Source organism: Marmota marmota, unplaced genomic scaffold (genome assembly GCF_001458135.2).
Source record: "Marmota marmota marmota unplaced genomic scaffold, marMar, whole genome shotgun sequence".
In the NCBI taxonomy this organism is placed as follows: Eukaryota; Metazoa; Chordata; class Mammalia; order Rodentia; family Sciuridae; genus Marmota; species Marmota marmota.
The window spans coordinates 53,181,887-53,202,290 of record NW_025999977.1 but is presented as its reverse complement, the minus strand read 5'-3'; the positions used below and the strand labels follow the sequence as shown (position 1 = coordinate 53,202,290).

The 20,404-nt window shown below is 35.7% G+C and overlaps 1 protein-coding gene across 7 annotated transcripts in view; it reads right to left on the bottom strand.

The window, feature by feature from the left end:
* Rock2 (Rho associated coiled-coil containing protein kinase 2) overlaps positions 1-20,404 on the bottom strand; it is a 140,485-nt gene that overhangs the window by 80,298 nt on the left and 39,783 nt on the right. For 6 of the 7 annotated variants that reach the window (XM_048804802.1, XM_015479974.2, XM_048804803.1 and 3 more), the window contains exons 2-3: positions 7,714-7,795; positions 6,362-6,462 (exon numbers count right to left, since the gene is read on the bottom strand). In XM_048804802.1, coding sequence (XP_048660759.1) covers positions 6,362-6,427 — 66 coding nt within the window. In that variant the 5' untranslated portion in view covers positions 6,428-6,462; positions 7,714-7,795. The remainder of the gene's footprint in view (positions 1-6,361; positions 6,463-7,713; positions 7,796-20,404) is intronic. The other variant, XM_048804798.1, reaches the window with a different exon arrangement.

Genomic DNA, 20,404 nt, shown 5'->3' with positions numbered 1-20,404 from the left:
CAATTGCAGTGGTATCAACCTAAGACAGGAGGCTGACGCCTAAAGGTCAGTTTTCCGATGACGGGTAAGAACCATATGTTGAATTGGACAACCTACCAGGCACGGTCCTTAAGCCACATTGCTTGTTGTTTAATTAATCAGAAGGGGGGAGATGCTGAGGCCCAAGAATGACGCATGGCATGACCCAGGTCATTTGCAGTGTCATTGCATGTAAGGTGACCTTGCTCAAGGATCAGGGCGGATCCGGGTTTAGGGCGTTCCCGGTTTAGGACAATCCGGGTTTAGGGCGGTTCCAGATTTAAGGTGTACCCTGCTGGGAATAGGGCGTATCCTGCTGCCTCAGGTGCGCCCGCCCGCTCCTTGAGTTCTCGTGGGATTCAGAGAGTATTTGGGATTTTGCCCAGAACGAGATTGGGGCCCAGAACGTGAATTCCCCCAGAACGTGTTTGTAGAGTGCCGGTGTGAGTTCGGGAATAAAGAATTGCTGTTTGAATCTACAAGGCTGTGAGTGGCTCGTGATTTTGTGCCCAGCCAGACTGAGGCAATGTACATCTACAAGACTGGGATCATAATTAGAATAAGATATATTTCATGATTGTATAAATACATCAAAATACTCAACTGTCATGTATAACTTTAAAAAGAAGCAATAAAATATAATTTTTTAAAAAAGCCTCTGGTTACACACGTAGATTGGAAGTCACCACCACTCCATCATAACAATTAAAAAGTTCAACAGATTGAAAATCAGCATCTCTTTTTGCATCTGAAAGAGTGATATGGCACTGCTCCCAAGACTGAAGAGGAGTCATGACTAACAGAATCAGAGATTCTGCTGAAATAACCTGAGGAGGAGGAGGAAATCTGAACTGTAACTGACAAATTGCCAGAAGCTAAATGTTGTCAATTCTGAGAATTAAAAACTAGAGAGGACCCAGTTATAGGGAGCCCATATAGTTTTGTGAGTTTTACCTCAGGGAGTCAACTGGGTTCTCATACTAAATATTGGAGAAAAATCTCCTTATGCTTCTAGCAGAAAAAGCGAAGAAGGAAATATGCCAGAACCCTCTGCTCTTTTAACAAGGTCTGCTCTCAGGAAAAAGTATTTAACCAGAGCCTTGGGAAAAAGAAATACATGACCCTACCCACTCTACTCATTCTCTCCCACCTAAAAAGGGGGTAGGGTGATGAGAAAAATTTATTAGTCCAGAGACAGGTTCACTATAACAGACTGGATGTGATCACAGGACTAGAGATGCTTCCCCTCCCTCCACACTGTATACAACTTATCTAAGGGTCTATTTACAACAGTTCCTTTTACCCTGTGTATCATGTCCAGCTATCAAGAAAAAACTTCAAGGCATATCAAAAGGCAAAAACATAGTTTGAAGAGATAGCAAGCATCAGAACCAGACATGGCAGAAATGATGGAATTATTATATGAATTTAAAAGAACTGATTAATATGGTACGGGTTCTAAAGGATAAAGTAGGCATCATTCAAGAATAGAGGGCTAATGCAAGCAGAGAGACAAATTCTAAGAAACTAAAATGACATCCTAGAGATCAAAAATATTTTTAAATAAATAAAGGCCAAAATAGACATGTAGACCAATGGTACAGAATAGAAGACACAGAGATAAAACCACATGAATAAAAGGTGCCAAAAACATACATCGAAGAAAAGACAGCCTCTTCAAAAAATGATGCAGGGAGAACTGGAAATCCATATGCAGCAAAGTTAAAATAGACCCCTGTATCTCACAATGTACAAAACTCAACTCAAAGTGAATCAAGGACCTAGAAATTAGACCAGAGACCCTGGGCCTAACAGAGAAAAAAGTAGGCCCAAATCTGCATCGTGTCAGATTAGGCCCTGACTTCCTTAACAAGACTCCTAAAGCACAAGAAATAAAATCAAGAATTAATAAATGGGATGGACTGAAACTACAAAGCTTCTTCTTAGCAAAAGACAATAATCAGTGAGGTGAAGAGAGAGCCCACATTTTGGGAGGAAATTTTTGCCACATACATGTCATAGAACACTTTTTTAAAAATCCAATCAATAAATGGGCTAAGGAACTGAAAAGACACTTCTCAGAAGATATACATTCAATCAATAAATATATGAAAAAATGTTCAATATCTGTAGTAATCAGAGAAATGAAAATCAAAACCACTCTAAGATTTCATCTCACACCAGTCAGAATGGCAGTTATCAAGAATACAAAACAATAAATGTTGGCGAGGATGTGAGGGAAAAGTCACACTCATACTTTGCTGGTGGGACTGCAAATTGGTGCAACCAATCTGGAAAACAGTATGGAGATTCCTCAGAAAACTTGGAATTGAACCACCCATTGGACCCAGCTATCCCACTCCCTTTGGTCTATACCCCAAAGGACTTAAAAAATCAGCATCCTATAGTAATGCAGCCACGTTCAATGTTTTATAGCAGCTCAATTCACAATAGGTAAACTGTGGAAGTAACCTAGATACCCTTCAGTAGATGAATGGATAAAGAAACTGTGGTATATAAACACAATGGATATTACTCAGCATTAAAAGAGAATAAAATTATGGCATTTTCAGGTAAATGGATGGAGCTGGAGAATATCAAGCTAAGTGAAGTAAGCCAATTCACAAAACCAAAGGCCGAATGTTCTCTCTGATAAGTGGATGCTGATCCGTAATGGATGGGGGGGGGTAGCGAGGGGATATGGGAAAAATGGAAGAACTTTGATGGGGCATGGGGGCAGGAAAGATGGTGGAATGACATGGACATCATTACCCTAGGTAAATGTATGACTGCTCATATGGTGCAACACTATATTGTGTAGAACCACAGAAATGAAAAGTTGTGCTGCAATTGTGTACAATTTTGATGCACTCTGCTATCATAGATACCTAATTAAAATTAATTAATTAATTAAAATGCAAGACAGGAAAAAAATTAAGTATGAAAAATAAATAAAGAATGCCTTTGATGGGTTTATTAGAAGATTTTGATATAGATGAGTAACTGCTTGAGTTTTAGGATACCTCAATATATACCTCTAAAACTGAAAGGAAACAGAGAAGACTAAAAATGAAAAAAAAAAATCAGAACACAGGCATTTATAGGACAACTGCAAAAGATATAATATATGCATAATGGTAATATAAGAAGATAAAGAGGAAAAACAACAGAAGAAATATTTGAAACAATAATGACTGGAAATTTTCCAAAGTAATTATCTGTGATTGGCACACAAAATCACAGATACAGAAAGCTCAAATATCCAAGCAGGATACATGAACAGCAGCAACAACAACAACACTATATTTAGGCAAATCATTTTCAAACTATAAAATGCAAAGTATAAATATTCTTGAAAGAAGCTGAGATGAGAAAGAATACTTTACTGATACAAAAACAAAGAATCTGGCTTGTATCATGAAGGGGAAGGCTTGAACTATAAGTGATGATTAGTTTGGATAAATTTCAGCTCTCGGCACAGTAGCAGGTACCTATCTGTAGTCCCCAGCCCCTTGGTAGCTAGGTTTCCAGAAGAATCTATACCAAGTATAGGGGAGCCAGGGTAGGCAAAAAAGAACCCTGTCCTCCAAACAAGAAATCTCTGCTCTGACCATATAAACACATATGTTTGATCTACCTATATTCTGTCTATAAGAGACTCTCTTTAGATCCAAAGACACAAATAGATAGACAGTTTGGTAGAAGTCTCCAATTAAGTCATTAGATCCAGGGCTCTTCTTTGTTGGGAAAATTACTGACTCAATCCCCCTAATTTATAAAGATCTATCTCAATTTTCTATTCTTTTGTGATTTACTCTTGGAGGGTTTTGTGTGTCTAGGAACTTGTCTATTTTATTTAGGTAACCCAATTTGTTGCTCTTAGAATCAGCAGTAATGTCTCCACTTTCATTTCTGAGTGTTCTCTGTTCTCAAACTTTTCCAAAAAAAAAACTGAAAAGGAACATCTTCTAACTCATCTTACTCCGATATTAAATATAAAGACACTAGATGAAAAGAAAATTCCAAACCAATACTCCTTATGGAAACTGACCCAAAACTCTCAACAGATTATTAGCTAATGTAACTCAGTAGTATATTAAAAGATATACCAGTCCCAAGTGGGATTTATTCCTGGAATGCAAAGATAGCTAAACAAGTGAAAAGCAATTGATGTTAACATACAATATTAATAGAACACAGGGAAGAAACACATTATCCTGAGGCAGAAAAAGCATTTAACTGGGGCTGGGGTTGTGGCTCAGCAATAGAGTGCTCGCCTAGCACATGCGAGACCCTGGTTCAATCCTCAGCACCACATATAAATAAATAAAATAAAGGTATTATGTTCATCTACAACTAAAAAAATAAACATAAAAAAGCATTTAACAATATTCATCATCCTTTCATTATTAAAAAGAACACTCAACAAACCAGAATAGTAAAAAACTATCTTAACATAATAAATTTCATGTGTGAAATATCAACAGCAAACATCACACACATGAATGAAATCTAAAGCTTTTCCTCTAAATCCAGAGACAAGGCAAAGAAGTCTACTTGAGCCACTTTTATTCAACAAAGTTATAGTCAAAGCAATCAGAAAAAAAAGAAAGGAAGGAAGGAAGAAATACATGAATGAAAATCTCTATCTAAATGTCTTTGTATGCCCTTATGCATAGAAAAATCTAGAAGATTTCACCAAAAAGACCTGTTAGACTAAATTAAGCAAAATAACAACACAAAGTCAACACTCAAAAATTAGTTATATTCACTAGCAATGTACAATGTGAAATGGAAATTACGAAACCCAAACAGTACTGTTGTGAACCTAAAACTTCTCTTTAAAACGTTTTTAAAAGCAAGGTGCAGTGGCACATGCCTGTAATCCCAGCAGCTCAGGAGGCTGATACAAGAGGATATCGAGTTCAAAGCCAGCCTCAGCAACCTAGTGAGACTCTAAGCAACCCAGCAAGACCCTGTTTCTAAATAAAATAGAAAAAAAGGCTGGAGATGTGGCTCAGGGTTGTTAAGTGCCCCTGGGGTTTAATTCCTGGACACACAAAAATAGTTTTTAGTAAGCAAGAAAAAACAAAAACAAAGAAGCTAAAATTAATTAACTTTTCTGGAAATAATATAATCATGTCAAAGAAAATCTCTTAGATATTATATTAAAGCAGCCCAAATTTTTTTAAAAACTATCTGGGGCAACCTCATCACTAGTGACTCTTGCATAGCTTATATTCAGGAAAAATTATTCTATAACTAATTCAATATTGTTAAATAATGAATTCCTAATGTTCTTCAGATCCAAGTACATTTATTCTGGTTAAATTTCATTTCTTCTGGATTTGGGCTCATCATCTAAAATCATTCACAATGCACTTCGGTTTTGTAAAATCATTCAATATGCAATCATAGCCCCCCAAAATCATTAACACCCTGAAACCCCTTAAGAATCTCTATCCAAAGTACCATCCATCCATGCTTTCATCAGCCTCCTAAAAATATAACTATTAAATGAGTTATAATGCTGCCTTCTCAGGCATTCAGTTGACACTTCTCTGCAACACCATCAAGTTAGGTCAGACTTCTTCATATTTATGGAAGTACCCTAAACTATAAGTCCAATGAGCCTAGCAATGAAACAGAGGAAAAAAGAAAAAGGTTAGTCTATCATAACCTGTTTTTCTAGAAACCCATGCTGATTTACAATCATTCTCTTCTCAGTGTTCCATCAACAGGAGTAAAACACTTGTATTCAAGGAACAGAATTTGACTCTAACTTAACTATAAGGACAAAAATTAGTCTCAGATGCTTACATGATAGAAATAGGAATATTATTATAGTTCCTCATTTAATACCACAATGCTATATTTATTTTCAACATTTATAATACTTTTAGTTGGTACCACTTTGGTCTATAAAGATACATTTTAGATTTACTTTGAGTTATTCAAATTTCTTTGTTGGATTTCTTGTATATTTAAATAAATCTCAATTCATTAAACAGAAATGTTGTTAATTTCAAGATTCTTAATAAAAACACAGTTGATCTGGTGGAATATTAACTGTTAGGCAGTTCATATGTGAAGCCATGCTGACTTTATTCCAAATCACAGTTTTTCAGAGCTAGAAGAGAGCCAGTATTAATAAAACAACTGACTCCTGTTACAGATGAGAACACTGAGGTTCTCAGAGATACAGAGTGACTTGACCCAAGTCATAAAATTTACTCCCATCATGCTGGGACATAGAAATTAGAACTATTCAACTACTACTGATAATGTTTCACAAACCCATATGTCAAAAAAAGTAATGAGAACAAAACAAATACTTTCTTACCAACTGGACTTCCCCAAATGCTCCTCTTCCAATAACTTTTACAACATCATAATCTTCTGCTTTCATCTGTAGACCTCTGATTTTTTTCACAATTTTCTCATCTACAATAAAAAGAATCACCATATTTATAATATCAATCATCATATTCATTAGCAGTATTTTAAAATAATCACCATATTTGTAAACAAATTTTTATTTCAAGAAACTGGACTTAGTTTTTGGCTAAACTTGTTTGGTGTTTACAAACTTCTGTTTTAAAAAAAAAAAAACTTAAGATGTACATTATCCATCTGTATATCAAAGAACCAAAACTCTCTATGGTTTGTAAACATACATATGAGCACTATCAAATGCCAAAAAGCAATAGTTAAAAGCTATTCTGTTTCTAACTCTGTTGACTGGCAAGTTTGATTCAGCTGACACAGTGATAACCCCACCACTCCTGGTGCACATTATAAATCCTGGCAGAAAATTGCCTCATGATTACTTAGCAAGGCTAATCTTAGACACTCTAGTGATGAAAATAGGAATATTCTAGTTCCTCATTGAATGTAAATATAATATTTACTGTCAACATTCCAATAGATACCACTTTGACCTATAAAGATGATTTATTTTCGGTTATTAAAATTTCTTTGTAGAATTTTCCATATATTTAAATGCGTCTCAATTCATTAAACAAATATTTTTAATGCCAAAATTAATTTCTAATTTTCAAATCTTTCTGTTGAATTATGATAGCCTATTTCATTAAAATGTAGTGATCATACTACAAAAACAGTAACTAGAGACCAGATTATTTAATTAGGGAAATACCCCAGTGTCTAACAATTCCAAATTAAAGAGTTTACTATAGTGATATCAAGTATGTATCAATCATTGAGAATTTCTTATTCTAAGAATTCAAGTTCACTTACTTCTTCACCACAACATCAATATTGGCAAATATCAAGGGTTATTACATATATGGTAATAAATGTCATTATATTATTTTTCCTTAATTAGACCAAAATATCCAAATTTATAGAAACAAAAAGCTTATTAAGCCTTCTGTGTAATTTAAATCAAAATCTTCTTAGAGTTGGAAATTTATCTTAAAACTTCTCTTGGAACATGTCCTACAATAGAGTCTTAACACATACAAAATTTTGAACTTATTACATACTGCAATTTAGATCTACAGTTTTGCTCTGAAAACAAAGAGTACTTATTTTTAAATAGAATAAATGGTAAACTAAGAAAAAAAAATAAGTTAATGAGTTCCCGGGTTAACTAAGTTAATAAATTTATGGGCTAAAATATTAATCAAACACAAATCCCATCAAAAATACAGATATGTAATAAACACTTACATCTATTTAAGAAATTATCTATATTCTTATTTTTCCTCAAAGCAGGAAAATCCAAATCAAGGACCAAGGAATTTAAGCCATCCTGTTAAAAAAATAAATAAAAAGAGTAAAAGGACAGTTTTTATAATTTCCAAGCATTGAAAAAAAAATCTTTGAATTTTATTGTCCTCAACAAATAAATGGCAACCCACTTAGATATACTGCCCAAAAGCTCCATATCCAACCGTTAGCTGTTTTTCTAGCCTCTGCCAGAGAATATCCAAGATTAAGGGGTTGGGGAGTAGCACAGTGGTAGGGCACTTGCCATCATGAACAAGGCCTTGGGCTTGATGCCCAATTACTGCGATGGGTAGGGGGTTTGAAGGGATTGTAATTGAAAGAAAAAGAAGAACAATTACATCAAGTTTTCACTCATTTAAAAAACATTAATTTGAGGCCTACTATACACTAAGAACAGAAAATCCAAAAATAGTAAGATAGTATCTTTACTTTGGGGAGCTTAGTCTCAAAATTAATTTCTGCTAAAAACAAGAGAAAAGGATGATATGCTATCTGAATTTCTATTTTCTTTGTTTTTCTAGACATTTTACATTGAGCATGCATTAAATCATCAAAATACGTGTAACTTGGTGAGCATGAAAAAGGTGAAAGAGTAAAAGGCCCAAGTTACCCAGTGGATGTGCTTAAGGAGGTAATGGTATTTCTAAAACACTACTGCATACGTTATCTTATCCCCAAATAACTCTGAAATGGGCAGGAGGAAAAAATACTCGTTTTTAGAGATAAAAGAAACTAAGGCTCAGAAAAATTAAGTGACTAATATGCCCAAGGTCACACCCCCAGGAAACAGGCAGCAGTAGAATGAGACCTAAATCTTAGAGGTCTACTCTATTCAACTCACACCCCTAAGCTCAATTTTCAAAGGAATAATGGGAGCTTAGTCAGGTAAAGGAGGAAGCTGGAGGATTGCAGGAGACAAAACAGCAAAGAAAACAAAACTTTGGGGGACCAGGATAGGAAGAAATGTGGGGACTGCCACCTGTAAAATTCAGAAAGGTAATTTGAGATTTTAATTTACTAATTCTAGAAGAGTTCCACATACTATGTTTATTACTACATTACATTTCATATTTTTAATTTTCATTCACTAAAAAATGCCAATACTTTATGAAAATATTATGTAATAACAAAGAAAAAAGTGTTAAAACTATTATCATTTTTAATCATAATAAAATCATTTATATCCTATTGATATTTTATGCAGACACACAGAATAATCTTGATTTTCCTGAAATGAAAAAAAAATACACTTAAAATAAATATCCAATTTCCAGTCAAATCAGGATTATTAAATTCACACTTTGAGACCCACTCTTCCTCCTGGTGCTAGACAATTCCCTTCTCCCCAGGACAAGACTGTTGGAGAATTCCAGCATTGAGCACACTGGGCTATTTTTAAGTGCCAAAATATCAACCTGGTATGTGTGTGGTGTGAGGGTAGAAGTTGGGGGGGAGGTGTCTACTGGGGACTGAACCCAGAGGTGCTTTACCACTAGGCTACATTCTCAGCAATTTTTCAAATTTGAAGACAGGGTCTTATTGAGTTACTTAGGGCCTAGCTAAATTGCAGATTGCTGGCCTTGAACTTGTGATCCTCCTGTTTCAGCCTCCTGAGTCACTGAGACTACAGGTGTACATCACCACACCCAACTCAACATATCTTTACTGGTATAATTATACTATTTTAGTAAGTTTAAATGTAAAATTTCAGTTATTTATATTATAAATGTATCCAAATTTATATTCTGTATTACAATTTCAAATCAAAGAAAGGTACACCCTCTATAAATCTCCACAGGAAGAAAAACTTAAATTAACAAGGCAAAAATTTTTTATTGCAAGTATAAATATTCCTCGAAGACTTTCTAGAAATGAACTATGAATAATTAATATTAAAATAATAAAAGTAAGTAACTCTATTATAAATAAAATCTTCTCTTGCATATAATGAAGACAAAGGAAAACTTTCTTTGAAACAACACTTCAGCTTGACATTAATAAGAGACTGAATTCTTCTTTCCCCCACATCTCAAAGAGATGGGATTATATGAAGATTATCTAACCAAGAAAAATTTGAAAATAGTTATTATTTTCCCATAATATCCCCACCGATGTAGAGTCAGAGAACTTGTTTCATCAGCTGGAATATTAGAGTTAACTGCTCATTTTGTTTTCTAAACCATTTTTTAAAGATCAAACACTATTTCAATTGTGTATTATGTATGTAGTATTCACTTTAGGTATTAGGATAATAATACAGGCAATGGCACATACAATTATAAATTTGAGTGTGGGCAGCTACCAGGGATTGAATTCAGAGGCACTCGACCACTGAGACACATCCCCAGCCCTATTTTGTATTTTACTTAGAGACAGGGTCTCATTGAGTTGCTTAGCGCCTAGCCTTTGCTGAGGCTGGCTTTGAACCCACAATCCTCCTGCCTCAGCCTTCTGAGCTGCTGGGATTACAGACGTGTACCACCAAACCAAACTATAAATTTAATTTTTACTTGAGACATTTTGTTTATTAATTTTTACAATTGACACTTATTCTACTTAGAGTTTACTTTTAAAGAAGCAAACTCTTCATGGTTTTCATTTTTTTAATTAAAATATTTTATTTAAAGATGGAAAGTAGTATCTGAACTTAATTTATTTGAATGTAGAAAAAAATTAGAGAAAATTTATGTTCAATTAATGTGCCAAAATTCCTGTGATATATTATTTAACCCCATGCCCACTCCATTCCCCTCCAACCCCTCTGCCCTATCTAGAGTTTGTCTTTTCCTCCCATGCTCCCTCTCCCTATCCCACTATGAATCAGCCTCCTTACATCAAAGAAAACATTCTGCATTTGGTTTTTTGGGATTGGCTAACTTCAATTAGCATTATCTTCTCTAACTCCATCCATTTACCTGCAAATGCCATGATTTTATTCTCTTTTATTGCTGAGTTATATTCCATTGTGTATACATGCCACATTTTTATTAATCCATTCATCTATTGAAGGGCATCTAGGTTGGTTCCACAGTTTAGCTATTGTGAGTTGTGCTGCTATAAACAAACACTGATGTGGCTGTGTCCCTGTAGTATTCTGTTTTTAAATCCTTTGGGTATAGAACGAGGAGAGGGATAGCTGGGTCAAATGGTGGTTCCATTCCCAATTTTCCAAGAAATCTCTATATTGCTTTCCATATTGGCTGCACCAATTTGCAGTCCCACAGCACGGTTTTCAATATATACAGCTAACAGTGAGATCCACCCTGGGCAGATTGGGTTCAGCAGGCCTTGCTTGGAAGCCTGTAGCCAGTGCCCTTCCTTTGCTATGCAGTATCACATAAACCCTAGGCAATAAGTGGTTTCTGTGTATAGGATTTCAAATGTAATTGCTTAAAATGTGATGCTAAAAATGTGAGATAAAGAAAACCTTAAAAGAATAAAAATACCTCAGGAAAAGCCTACAAATTTTCAAAGCAAAAAAAATTAATATTATTTGCCCTATCCAAACTTCCAACTGTACTGAAGTGATGAGAATATTTAGAAGTCATGGCCCTACTAAAACAAAACAAAACCATCCATCAGAAAACATTCAAGGATCAGAATAAAAAATGCCAAGAATTAAAAGTCACATGGATCTACTGGATTTCCAGTTAGACAGCAGCAAGGGTTAAAAGGACCTAAATGAGATGAGTGACCACCATCAGACTGACTGCTAGAAAACCAGTATCTGGAATAAAAAATCTCAGCTCCTAAAAAAAAAGGCTCTAGAAGAAAAAAGAAAAAAAAAATCTTATCACCCAAGTCTTTACTATCAAACTGTGTATTGTAGATGGGCCAGACACAGCTTTCAAATTGTTAAACTCAATACAAATTAACCTTTAGCAGAAAATTCCATAAATTTGTGAGTTTGTCAGAATATGGGTAGTATTTAAAGCTACAAAATGGAAAAAGTCATGAAAAGTGTGGTCTGGGGGTGTAGCTTAGTGGGAGAGCATTTCCTAGTAAGCTCAAGGCCTGAGCTCTGCCCCCAGCATGCAGAACACAAACAAAATGGCCAAAGGAGTGATTACAGACCAATAGGAAAGAACCAAGAACCACATTTTAGGAAACACTAATATTAAAATACTGATGAAAAGAAGGTGCTAAAAAGGAGCAACCAGTAGGCAGCAAATGAAGACTGCTGTGTGACATCTGAAGACAGCCTGGCAAGAGGGAGCAACAAAATCAGTTATGTCTGGCACACCTAGGAAACCCAGCACAGGAACTCAGCAATTCAGAACGTACCAGTGACTTTTCTAAGGATGACTTAGATTACAAATTTATTATTTCCAAATTACTAATCACCATCTTCATAGCACTATGATTTTAATTTAATTGCTGCACTTTTATTTTAAAAAACTTTTTCATTTAAGATGTTACTATGAATTCACATTAAGAGACCATAATAACACCTAGCATTCAATATGACCATCAATTATGTATCTTGTGCTTTACAGTATATGTATCAGAAATTGCAATTAAATTAAATGGGTTAATATAGCACTTATGATTAATAACAGAAACCAGGTACTGAGCAAAGCCCTACTTTACATAAACATTTTAATCCTCACAACATACCTACTAGATACTGTTGTTACACCCAGAGCATTGAAACTGAAGCTCAGAAGTTATAAAACTTCCCCAAGTTTACCCATAACAGAATTGGCATTTTCTGGTGATTTTACTTTATGTATTACTGAACTTAAGTTAATAAATTATTCATGTAATAGAACACTAAACAAAATACAGGTTTTAAAGTTGAGCCAATAAAACAGTAAAAAAAACATAAGAAATATTTCTATGTATCTGCTGTACAGATAAGAAACCAGGAAATGGGAAACAATGCAGGTTTTTGTTTTGTTTTGTTTGCAGCACTCAGGATTGAACCTAGGGCACTCTACCACTAAGCTACAGCCCCAGTCCCTTCTGTTTTTTGCTTTCAGACAAGGTCTTGCTCAGTTGCCCAGGCTTTCCTTGAACTTGAGATTCTCCTGCCTGAGTCTCCCAAGTAGATGGGAAAGCTACTGCCACGGTGCCCGGCATGTGCCATGGTGCCAGGCTGGCAAATTAATTTGTAATACATTTTCTCGTTATTACAACTCCAAATACAAATACAAAACTAAAAAGAGTCAAACCAAACAAATCCATCATTAGCAAATAGAATACAGTTAAGCATTCCTTATTTGAAATCCATGGGAGCAGAGAAGTGTTGGATTTCAAATTTTAGAATATTTAATATATATAATGAAATATCTTGGAGATGGGACCCAAGTCTAAACACAAAATTCATTTAAAATGTCATATGCATTTTATACATATGGCCTGAATATTTTTAGTGTGCCTGGGTATCAGCTAGAACTCTCATAGTAAGGTCAGGTGTAGAAATTTTCCACTTGTGGGTCATGTTGGTATTTAAAAAGTTTTAGATTCTCAGATTAGGGATGCTCAATCTAAAAACTATTACTTACCTGCTCATATAGTAAATTCTGAACCTGAATTTTTACTCTACATATTTTTAAATAGTATATTTCACCTGGAAAACTCTGAATTACATTGACTGACCTGCTAGCAGTTGAATCTCAGTTGAATAAAAGCTAGAATGCTTATTTTATAATACTAAATCACTTTGTAAGTACACTGGTCTAAGATCTGTGGGTCAAATTAAATGAGAAACTAAATTTATCCTGTTGTTAGCAAAAAATAATATATTTATTAACAAAAGATGATCTTTACTTGAAGAAGAAAAAAGTTGCAAGAACATAAGAAATTTTTAAAATATTAGATCCAAGTGTCTCGTTTATTTTGTATCATGGAGAATAACTCAATTATAAACCTGAGAAACTAATTTAAAGAAGTGTAAGAACAATCTTCCTGTTTAATTATAAGTTTTTAGCTACCTGCAGCTTTAGGAAAATCAGCTCCTAAGACACTCTATTCCCAGATACTTGAGAGGCTGAGGCAGGAGGATCTCAAGTTCAAGGTCAGTGTGGGCAACTTACTAAGACCCTATCTCAAACACACAGAAGACTCCCTATTACCTCAAAAGAATATAAGTAATACAGTAACAGGAAATAGAGAAATGTCCATAAAGGAAATTATATCAAAACCTTGCTTAAAACCTGAACTCTGAATTGCAGGGGAGGTAGAACCTCCTTGAAAGATATACACTTTCAACTGGTCTTTAATCTTTTTAAAACCTCTATGTACTTTATTATTCTACAGAGAACACTCTTCTCCTTTGCCTGGCTAATTATTTCTTATTTTTTTAACAACCATTAGAAAGCTTTCTCCATTTTTCTCACCTTAGATTAATGTCCCTTTTCTGAGCTGCCTCAAAAAAGTATTTTCATTTTTTCAACACTGTATTTAGCAAGTACATGGTAGCCATAAAAAATCAAATGAATGTAAAAATAAATAAATTAACACAGAGATGTTCTATTCAAAAATAATAAAGTAAAAAAAAGTACAGTAACTGAGAAACCTGGGTTATAGCATCTTGGTTTTGCCACTTACTTGGCTGTATGGTGTTGTAGTCTGGCTGGGCACAAATCTAGAGCCACTCAAGCAGGAACAAACTTAATTTCCGAACTCCCCCAAACGCCACCCACGCGGCCCTTCCAGGAACACCAACAACAACCGGAACTCCCTCCCCCCCCCAAAGCTCACCAACCAAGGGAACTCCCCAGGAATCCCCAGGAGAACTCCAAAATGGGAGGGGGGGGGGGGTAGGCGGACAGCAGGGGTCTATATACAATTGAATACACAGCCTGTTTCAATCCAGGATCATCCAGTCACAGCAATTATATACAGTTTAACTTAATTATCATCATCTTAATGGCAAGCCTCCCAACCATTACTTCTGGCAAAATGCCAGGGGCCATTCCGACTATGGCTCTCAACATTATGGCCCTAGGCAAGTAACTTCACCTGATTTCTGGCATCCCCATTTGCAAAAGCAAGATATACTAACCTACACAATCATTCTGGTGAACAGTTCTCCTGACTATTTAAATAGTTAAGCAAGGTGTGGAGTAGGATGAAACAGGAGAAGGAAGTCTGGGAGGCACTTTCATGGGGCAGCAAGAGGTGGCACAGGAAAAGTCCTGGGGCCTTTCCTTGTGCCTCAGGCTCTAACAAGGCTCAGTGTGGCAAATCGGGACCAGCATTACTGCTGCTTCCTTTTTGCCAATATGTCAGTATGGTTCAGCAAGTACTCTTCCTGATCCTGCTTTGTAAGAGTAAAAGAAATTGAAGTTAAAGTGTAAAAGACCAGGTATCGTAAAGTTTCTAAGCTGCAAAGCCTGAGTTAAAATGTAAAGGACCAGGTATTGTTAAGTTCCTATGCTACACCCCCAAAACCTGAAATTCCTGTAGCTGTTAGGACAATTCCCGGGACTGCCCAGTAAATATTTCCCCTGACCATCTAGTTGTTTAATAACCTAGGACCCTGTGCAGCTTGGCATGTAGGCATCTCAGGGCCTAAACCAATCAGTTTGAATGTGTACCCCGCTTTAGAACTGACCTATCACCACCGCTCGACCTGTTCCCGCCAATGAATGTGCTAATCAAGTTTGAAAGTTGTTGTTCAATTTTCTGCCTCATGATGATTTGTTCTGATGTATGCAAAGCCCCCGCCCTCCCCAAAAAGTGTACTTAAGCACTGCTCAACCCCTGCTCGGGGCTCTGGGCCACTCTCCCTTGTTGAGTGAGCACGGAGCCCCAGCGCGCTGGATTGGATCCTCAATAAATCCCCTTTTGCGGTTACATGAGTCGGTCTCTTGGTGGTCTCTTCCTCCGACGTTCGCCGGACCCTTACAGCTTTACTTAAAAATTTGATATTTTGTTCACCATGGATTTTTATATTAATTTTTAACATTGCATTAAAATACTTTCCTTATAGAATTGACCTCTACAATGCGAGTCATTAACTACAAAATATTTTAAAGATGTGCAAAGAATCACATTCTTGATTTGATCAAAGTTTTAGAAGGAAAATTAGAAGAATTGAAGGTAAGTTAATTACAGTTCTAATGGTGATAGTGCTGCTATATTGATGGTAACACCAAAACAGCTGCTGTTTACACAAAGTACCTGGTATCAGAATGATTCCAGAGCCTTTACATAATATCAACTTACTTAATTTTCCCAGCAGACTGTGGAAGTAGGTGTTATGATCATCATTTTTTAATTGTAGAAATCAAGCTTGGAAAACTTACAGTTTTCCAGAACTACACAGCTAAAAAGCAGCAGGGTCAGGCTCCATGCTGCTTCAAGTAATCACTGGTACGTCTAATATTTTAATTAAGTTCTAACTTATTTATTCTAAAATATTAAGCCAATGGGAAAATATCAAAGTACCATTCACAATATAGTATATTTAGACACACATGAATTAAGATCAAATTGTATTTGTCTTAATCTTATTCTTTTGCGGGGAGGGGAACCAGGGATTGGACTAGGGTCGATCAACAACTGAGCCACATCCCCAGCCCTATTTTGTATTTTATTTAGAGACAGGGTCTCACTCACTGAGTTGCTTAGCACCTCGCTTTTGCTGAGGCTGGCTTTGAACTTGCCATCCTCCTGTCTCAGCTTGCTGAGCTGCTGGGATTATAGGCGTGCACCACTGTGCCCGGCCTCAGTCTTATTCCTGATATAGCATTAGTATTCAAGTGAGAAACTGTTGGCCAGATAAAATTAGAATTGCTATCCTAATACTTATAGTGAATCAAACTTTTAAAAAGTATTTTTCATGTTTATAATTATAAAATTAGGGCTGGGGTTGTGGCTCAGTAGCAAAGCGCTAGCCTACAACGTGTGAGGCACTGGGTTCAATTCTCAGCATCACGTATCAATAAATAAAAAAAATAAAGGTACATTGACAACTAAAAAAAATATTTAAAAAAATTATATACCACACATAGATAGACTTTGGGGTTAAAAAAAATCTGCTCATTCAAAATATAACAAATAACTCTTTTTTTTTTTTTTTTGTACCAGGGATTGAACACAAAGGCATTTAACCACTGAGCCACACCCCCAGCCCTTTATATATTTTAAAGATAGGGTCTTGCCAAGTTGCTGAGGGTAGCTTTGAACTCACAATCTTTCTACCTCAGTTGCTGGGATCACAGGCGTGTGCTGAAAGAATTCCTCCATGCAAGACACTTCGCCAGGGACAGTTCCACTTTATTACAAAAGGCTGTGGGCTTATATAGATCTAAGGAGAGATGGCAGAGCTTAGGTAAATGACAGGTCACTCGTTTATTGGTAAGTTCCTCCAGATGTCAGTTCCTGAGCCCACGAAATTAGTTCTTATTGGGGCTAAGGTTTCCTGCCAGCTAGATTTGAAATTGGCGCCGGCGGGAACTTTTCGCGCCAGTGAAAAAAGGGGAAAATAGGAAGAGAAGGTCCTTAGGCGCCATGTTGGGGTTTTTTCCCTGGGGTGCGGCTGCGGTTATACTTTTTCCCAACATGTGCCACTGCACCNTATATATATATATATATATATATATAGATAGATAAAAAATACAAATACTTAAGAAAATCTGGGGGGGCTGGGGATGTGGCTCAAGCGGTAGCGCGCTCGCCTGGCGTGCATGCGGCCTGGGTTCGATCCTCAGCACCACATACAGACAAAGATGTTGTGTCCGCCAAATACTAAAAAATAAATATTTAAAAAATTCTCTCTCTCCCTCTTTCTCACTCTCTCTCTAAAAAAGAAAAAAAAGAAAAAAAAAGAAAATCTGGTCTTATTAGTTTTCCTAATTTTATTGTATGTTTTCATTCAAAGCACACAAAAAACAGTAAAGTTGTACGCCTCCATATTTTTAGGTTACAGTAATAATAATATAGTTTGGCAACATCTTTCTCTTATGCCAAAGGATTCAATAGCAGTACTCTAAGTACAATGGTAGCAGGATCTCTTTATACCAGAGAAGGGGTCCCGGGAGGACAAGATTACTTCACAGCAGAACAACCTACATTTTATGGACATACTGAAGCTTTTCTGGCAAAGTATATCTAGTATAACTAAGAATGCTAGAGTTGATTATGGCCAACTAAATGCAAAGCAACAGTGTCTGCTGGATCTCTGTGGGATCAGCGGGAGGCAGGCAATAGGCAAGCCACTTTGGCAACACAGCTACTCCGGCATATTTTTAATTTTGAAAAGATAAGACAAATAGATAAACAAAGGTTTCCTGACTGGCTTTACTGACTAGTGTACCAATTTAGTCACATTCACACTAAATGACAACAAACAGTCCTCCAAAACTTTGTTTCTAGTCAATTATTTAACTAGTTAGACCAATAAAATATTGTTTCATTTCATAACAAGAAGTCTGCCCATGTAGTTTCTATCTCCAAGAATCTAAATATAGAAAATCAGTGCCCCACAGCGATCACTCACTCAATGCTATTATTATTATTATTATTATTACTATTGTTATTTTATTATTTTCAGTATCACCTAAACACTTTGAAATTAAAGACTATATAATTTAAGATTTGAATTTAAGAGAGTTAAAAGATACTTTAAATTTTATTTTAACAGCTACACTAATTAAACATTTTTATAGTAATAGATGAAACCAAAAGCAGTTCCATAATTTCATGTTTCATAAAGAAAATGATTTTCCTCCCTTAAATCTCATCTTCAACATGTATGTAATATAATATTTAAATCACAGAGCTAGCACAACACTAGTCAAGTACTGTTTCTAAAGCTGAATAAAACAAAGGTTGGTTTATTTTTTAACAAATGTACTTATATTTTAATCAATTTAAATAACTCTTTCATTCCCAAGTAATTTTCAATCTTAATTCAACTTGATACAGCTTGAAATTTTATTTCAGCCAATTAAAATCTAGGAGATTGTAGGGGCTGGGATTGTGGCTCAGCAGTAGAGCGCTCGTCTAGCATGTGTGAGACCCTGGGTTCGATCCTCAGCACCACATACAAATAAATAAATAAAATAAAGGTATTATATCCAACTACTTCTAAAAAAATATATTTTTAAAAAAATCTAAGATATTGTATACAACACATACAGCAACATTATTTATAATCTTGAGAAACCCAAAATCTAGAACATAAATTTTACCAAAGCTTATGATAGCTATGTTTAAACATTAACAATGATAGTTAATATAAAGACTATGTAGGAAGTAATATCTTTCAAATTTGATACACTAAAAGAAAAGTATAGAAAAAAAATTATACTTAAGGTGGCACACACCTATAATCCAGTAACTCGGGAAGCTGAGGCAGGAGTGTTGGTAAAACATATAACGGCAGCAGCACCCCAGAGAAAAACCCCAGCATGGCGTCTAACGACCCTCTTTCTCCTCTTTGTTTCTTTCACTGGCGCGAAATGTTCCCGCCCGCGCCAATGTTCAAACCCTGCTGGTGGGAAGCCTTAGCCCCAGTTAGAATTAACTTCTTGGGCTCTGGAACTGACATATGGAAGAGCTTGCCAATAAACGGGCAACCTGTTATCTACCTGAGCCCTGCGACCTCTCCTTAGACCTATATAATAAAGTGGAAACCTCTTTGGTGATCTGTGTAGTGTGGTGCGGCGTCTTCCAGTCTTACAAGGAGAATCACAAGTTCAAAGCCACCCAGCAACTTAGTGAGGCCCTAAGCAACTTAGTGAGACGCTGTCTCAAAATAAAATATGAAAAAAAAGGGCTAGGATGTTGCTTGGTAGTTAAGCGCCCCTGCGTTCAATCACCAGTACCCCATATATATATATATATACATATATATATATGTATATGCACACACACACATACATACACACATACACTTAAGGGAAAAACACTTATGAAAAAATGTCAACAGAAATGCAGCAAAACTGAATATAACGATTATAATAATATGATAGGGTAATGTTTTTATTTTTTCCCTTTATTCCACTATTTTTTATTGTTAATTTTGTAGTTCAAAGTAGTAAAATCAAAGTGAACAAGATCTAAGGTATTATGGAACACATCTTTGATAAATTTAGACTTTTGAAAAAATTATTCAGCTCTCCATTTCTATTGAAACCACATCATGTTTTACCCTCAAATACATTTCATTATATTTTGCCTCCAAGTCACATGCGCCCTCCTCCCTACTCTTTCCCTCTCTCTCTCTTCTCTTTGAAATTCAAGAAAATCTATCATTTTAATTGGGATCTTTACAAAAAATTATTTGATTAGTTTGAGAAGTGACCTTTTCCCCACCAAGAACAAGGTAGATCTCTCCATCCATTTAAATTTTCTGCTTCCTTTAACACAATATTATTCATATATAGTCTACATACTTTAGTTAAGTCTATTTTTTAACTTTTGGGCAACTGTCACATCATGTTGGGTTCGCCATGTGAAAAACTTTAAAGTTCTTAAAAGAAATGGCTGACATATCCCATTTCTTACTAATTAATGATATTCAAACATAGGTGATTAAGAGCAAATGTGGGCTGGGGATGTGGCTCAAGCGGTAGCGCGCTTGCCTGGCATGCGTGCGGCCCGGTTCGATCCTCAGCACCACATACAAACAAGGATGTTGTGTCTGCTGAAAACTAAAAAATAAATATTAAAATTC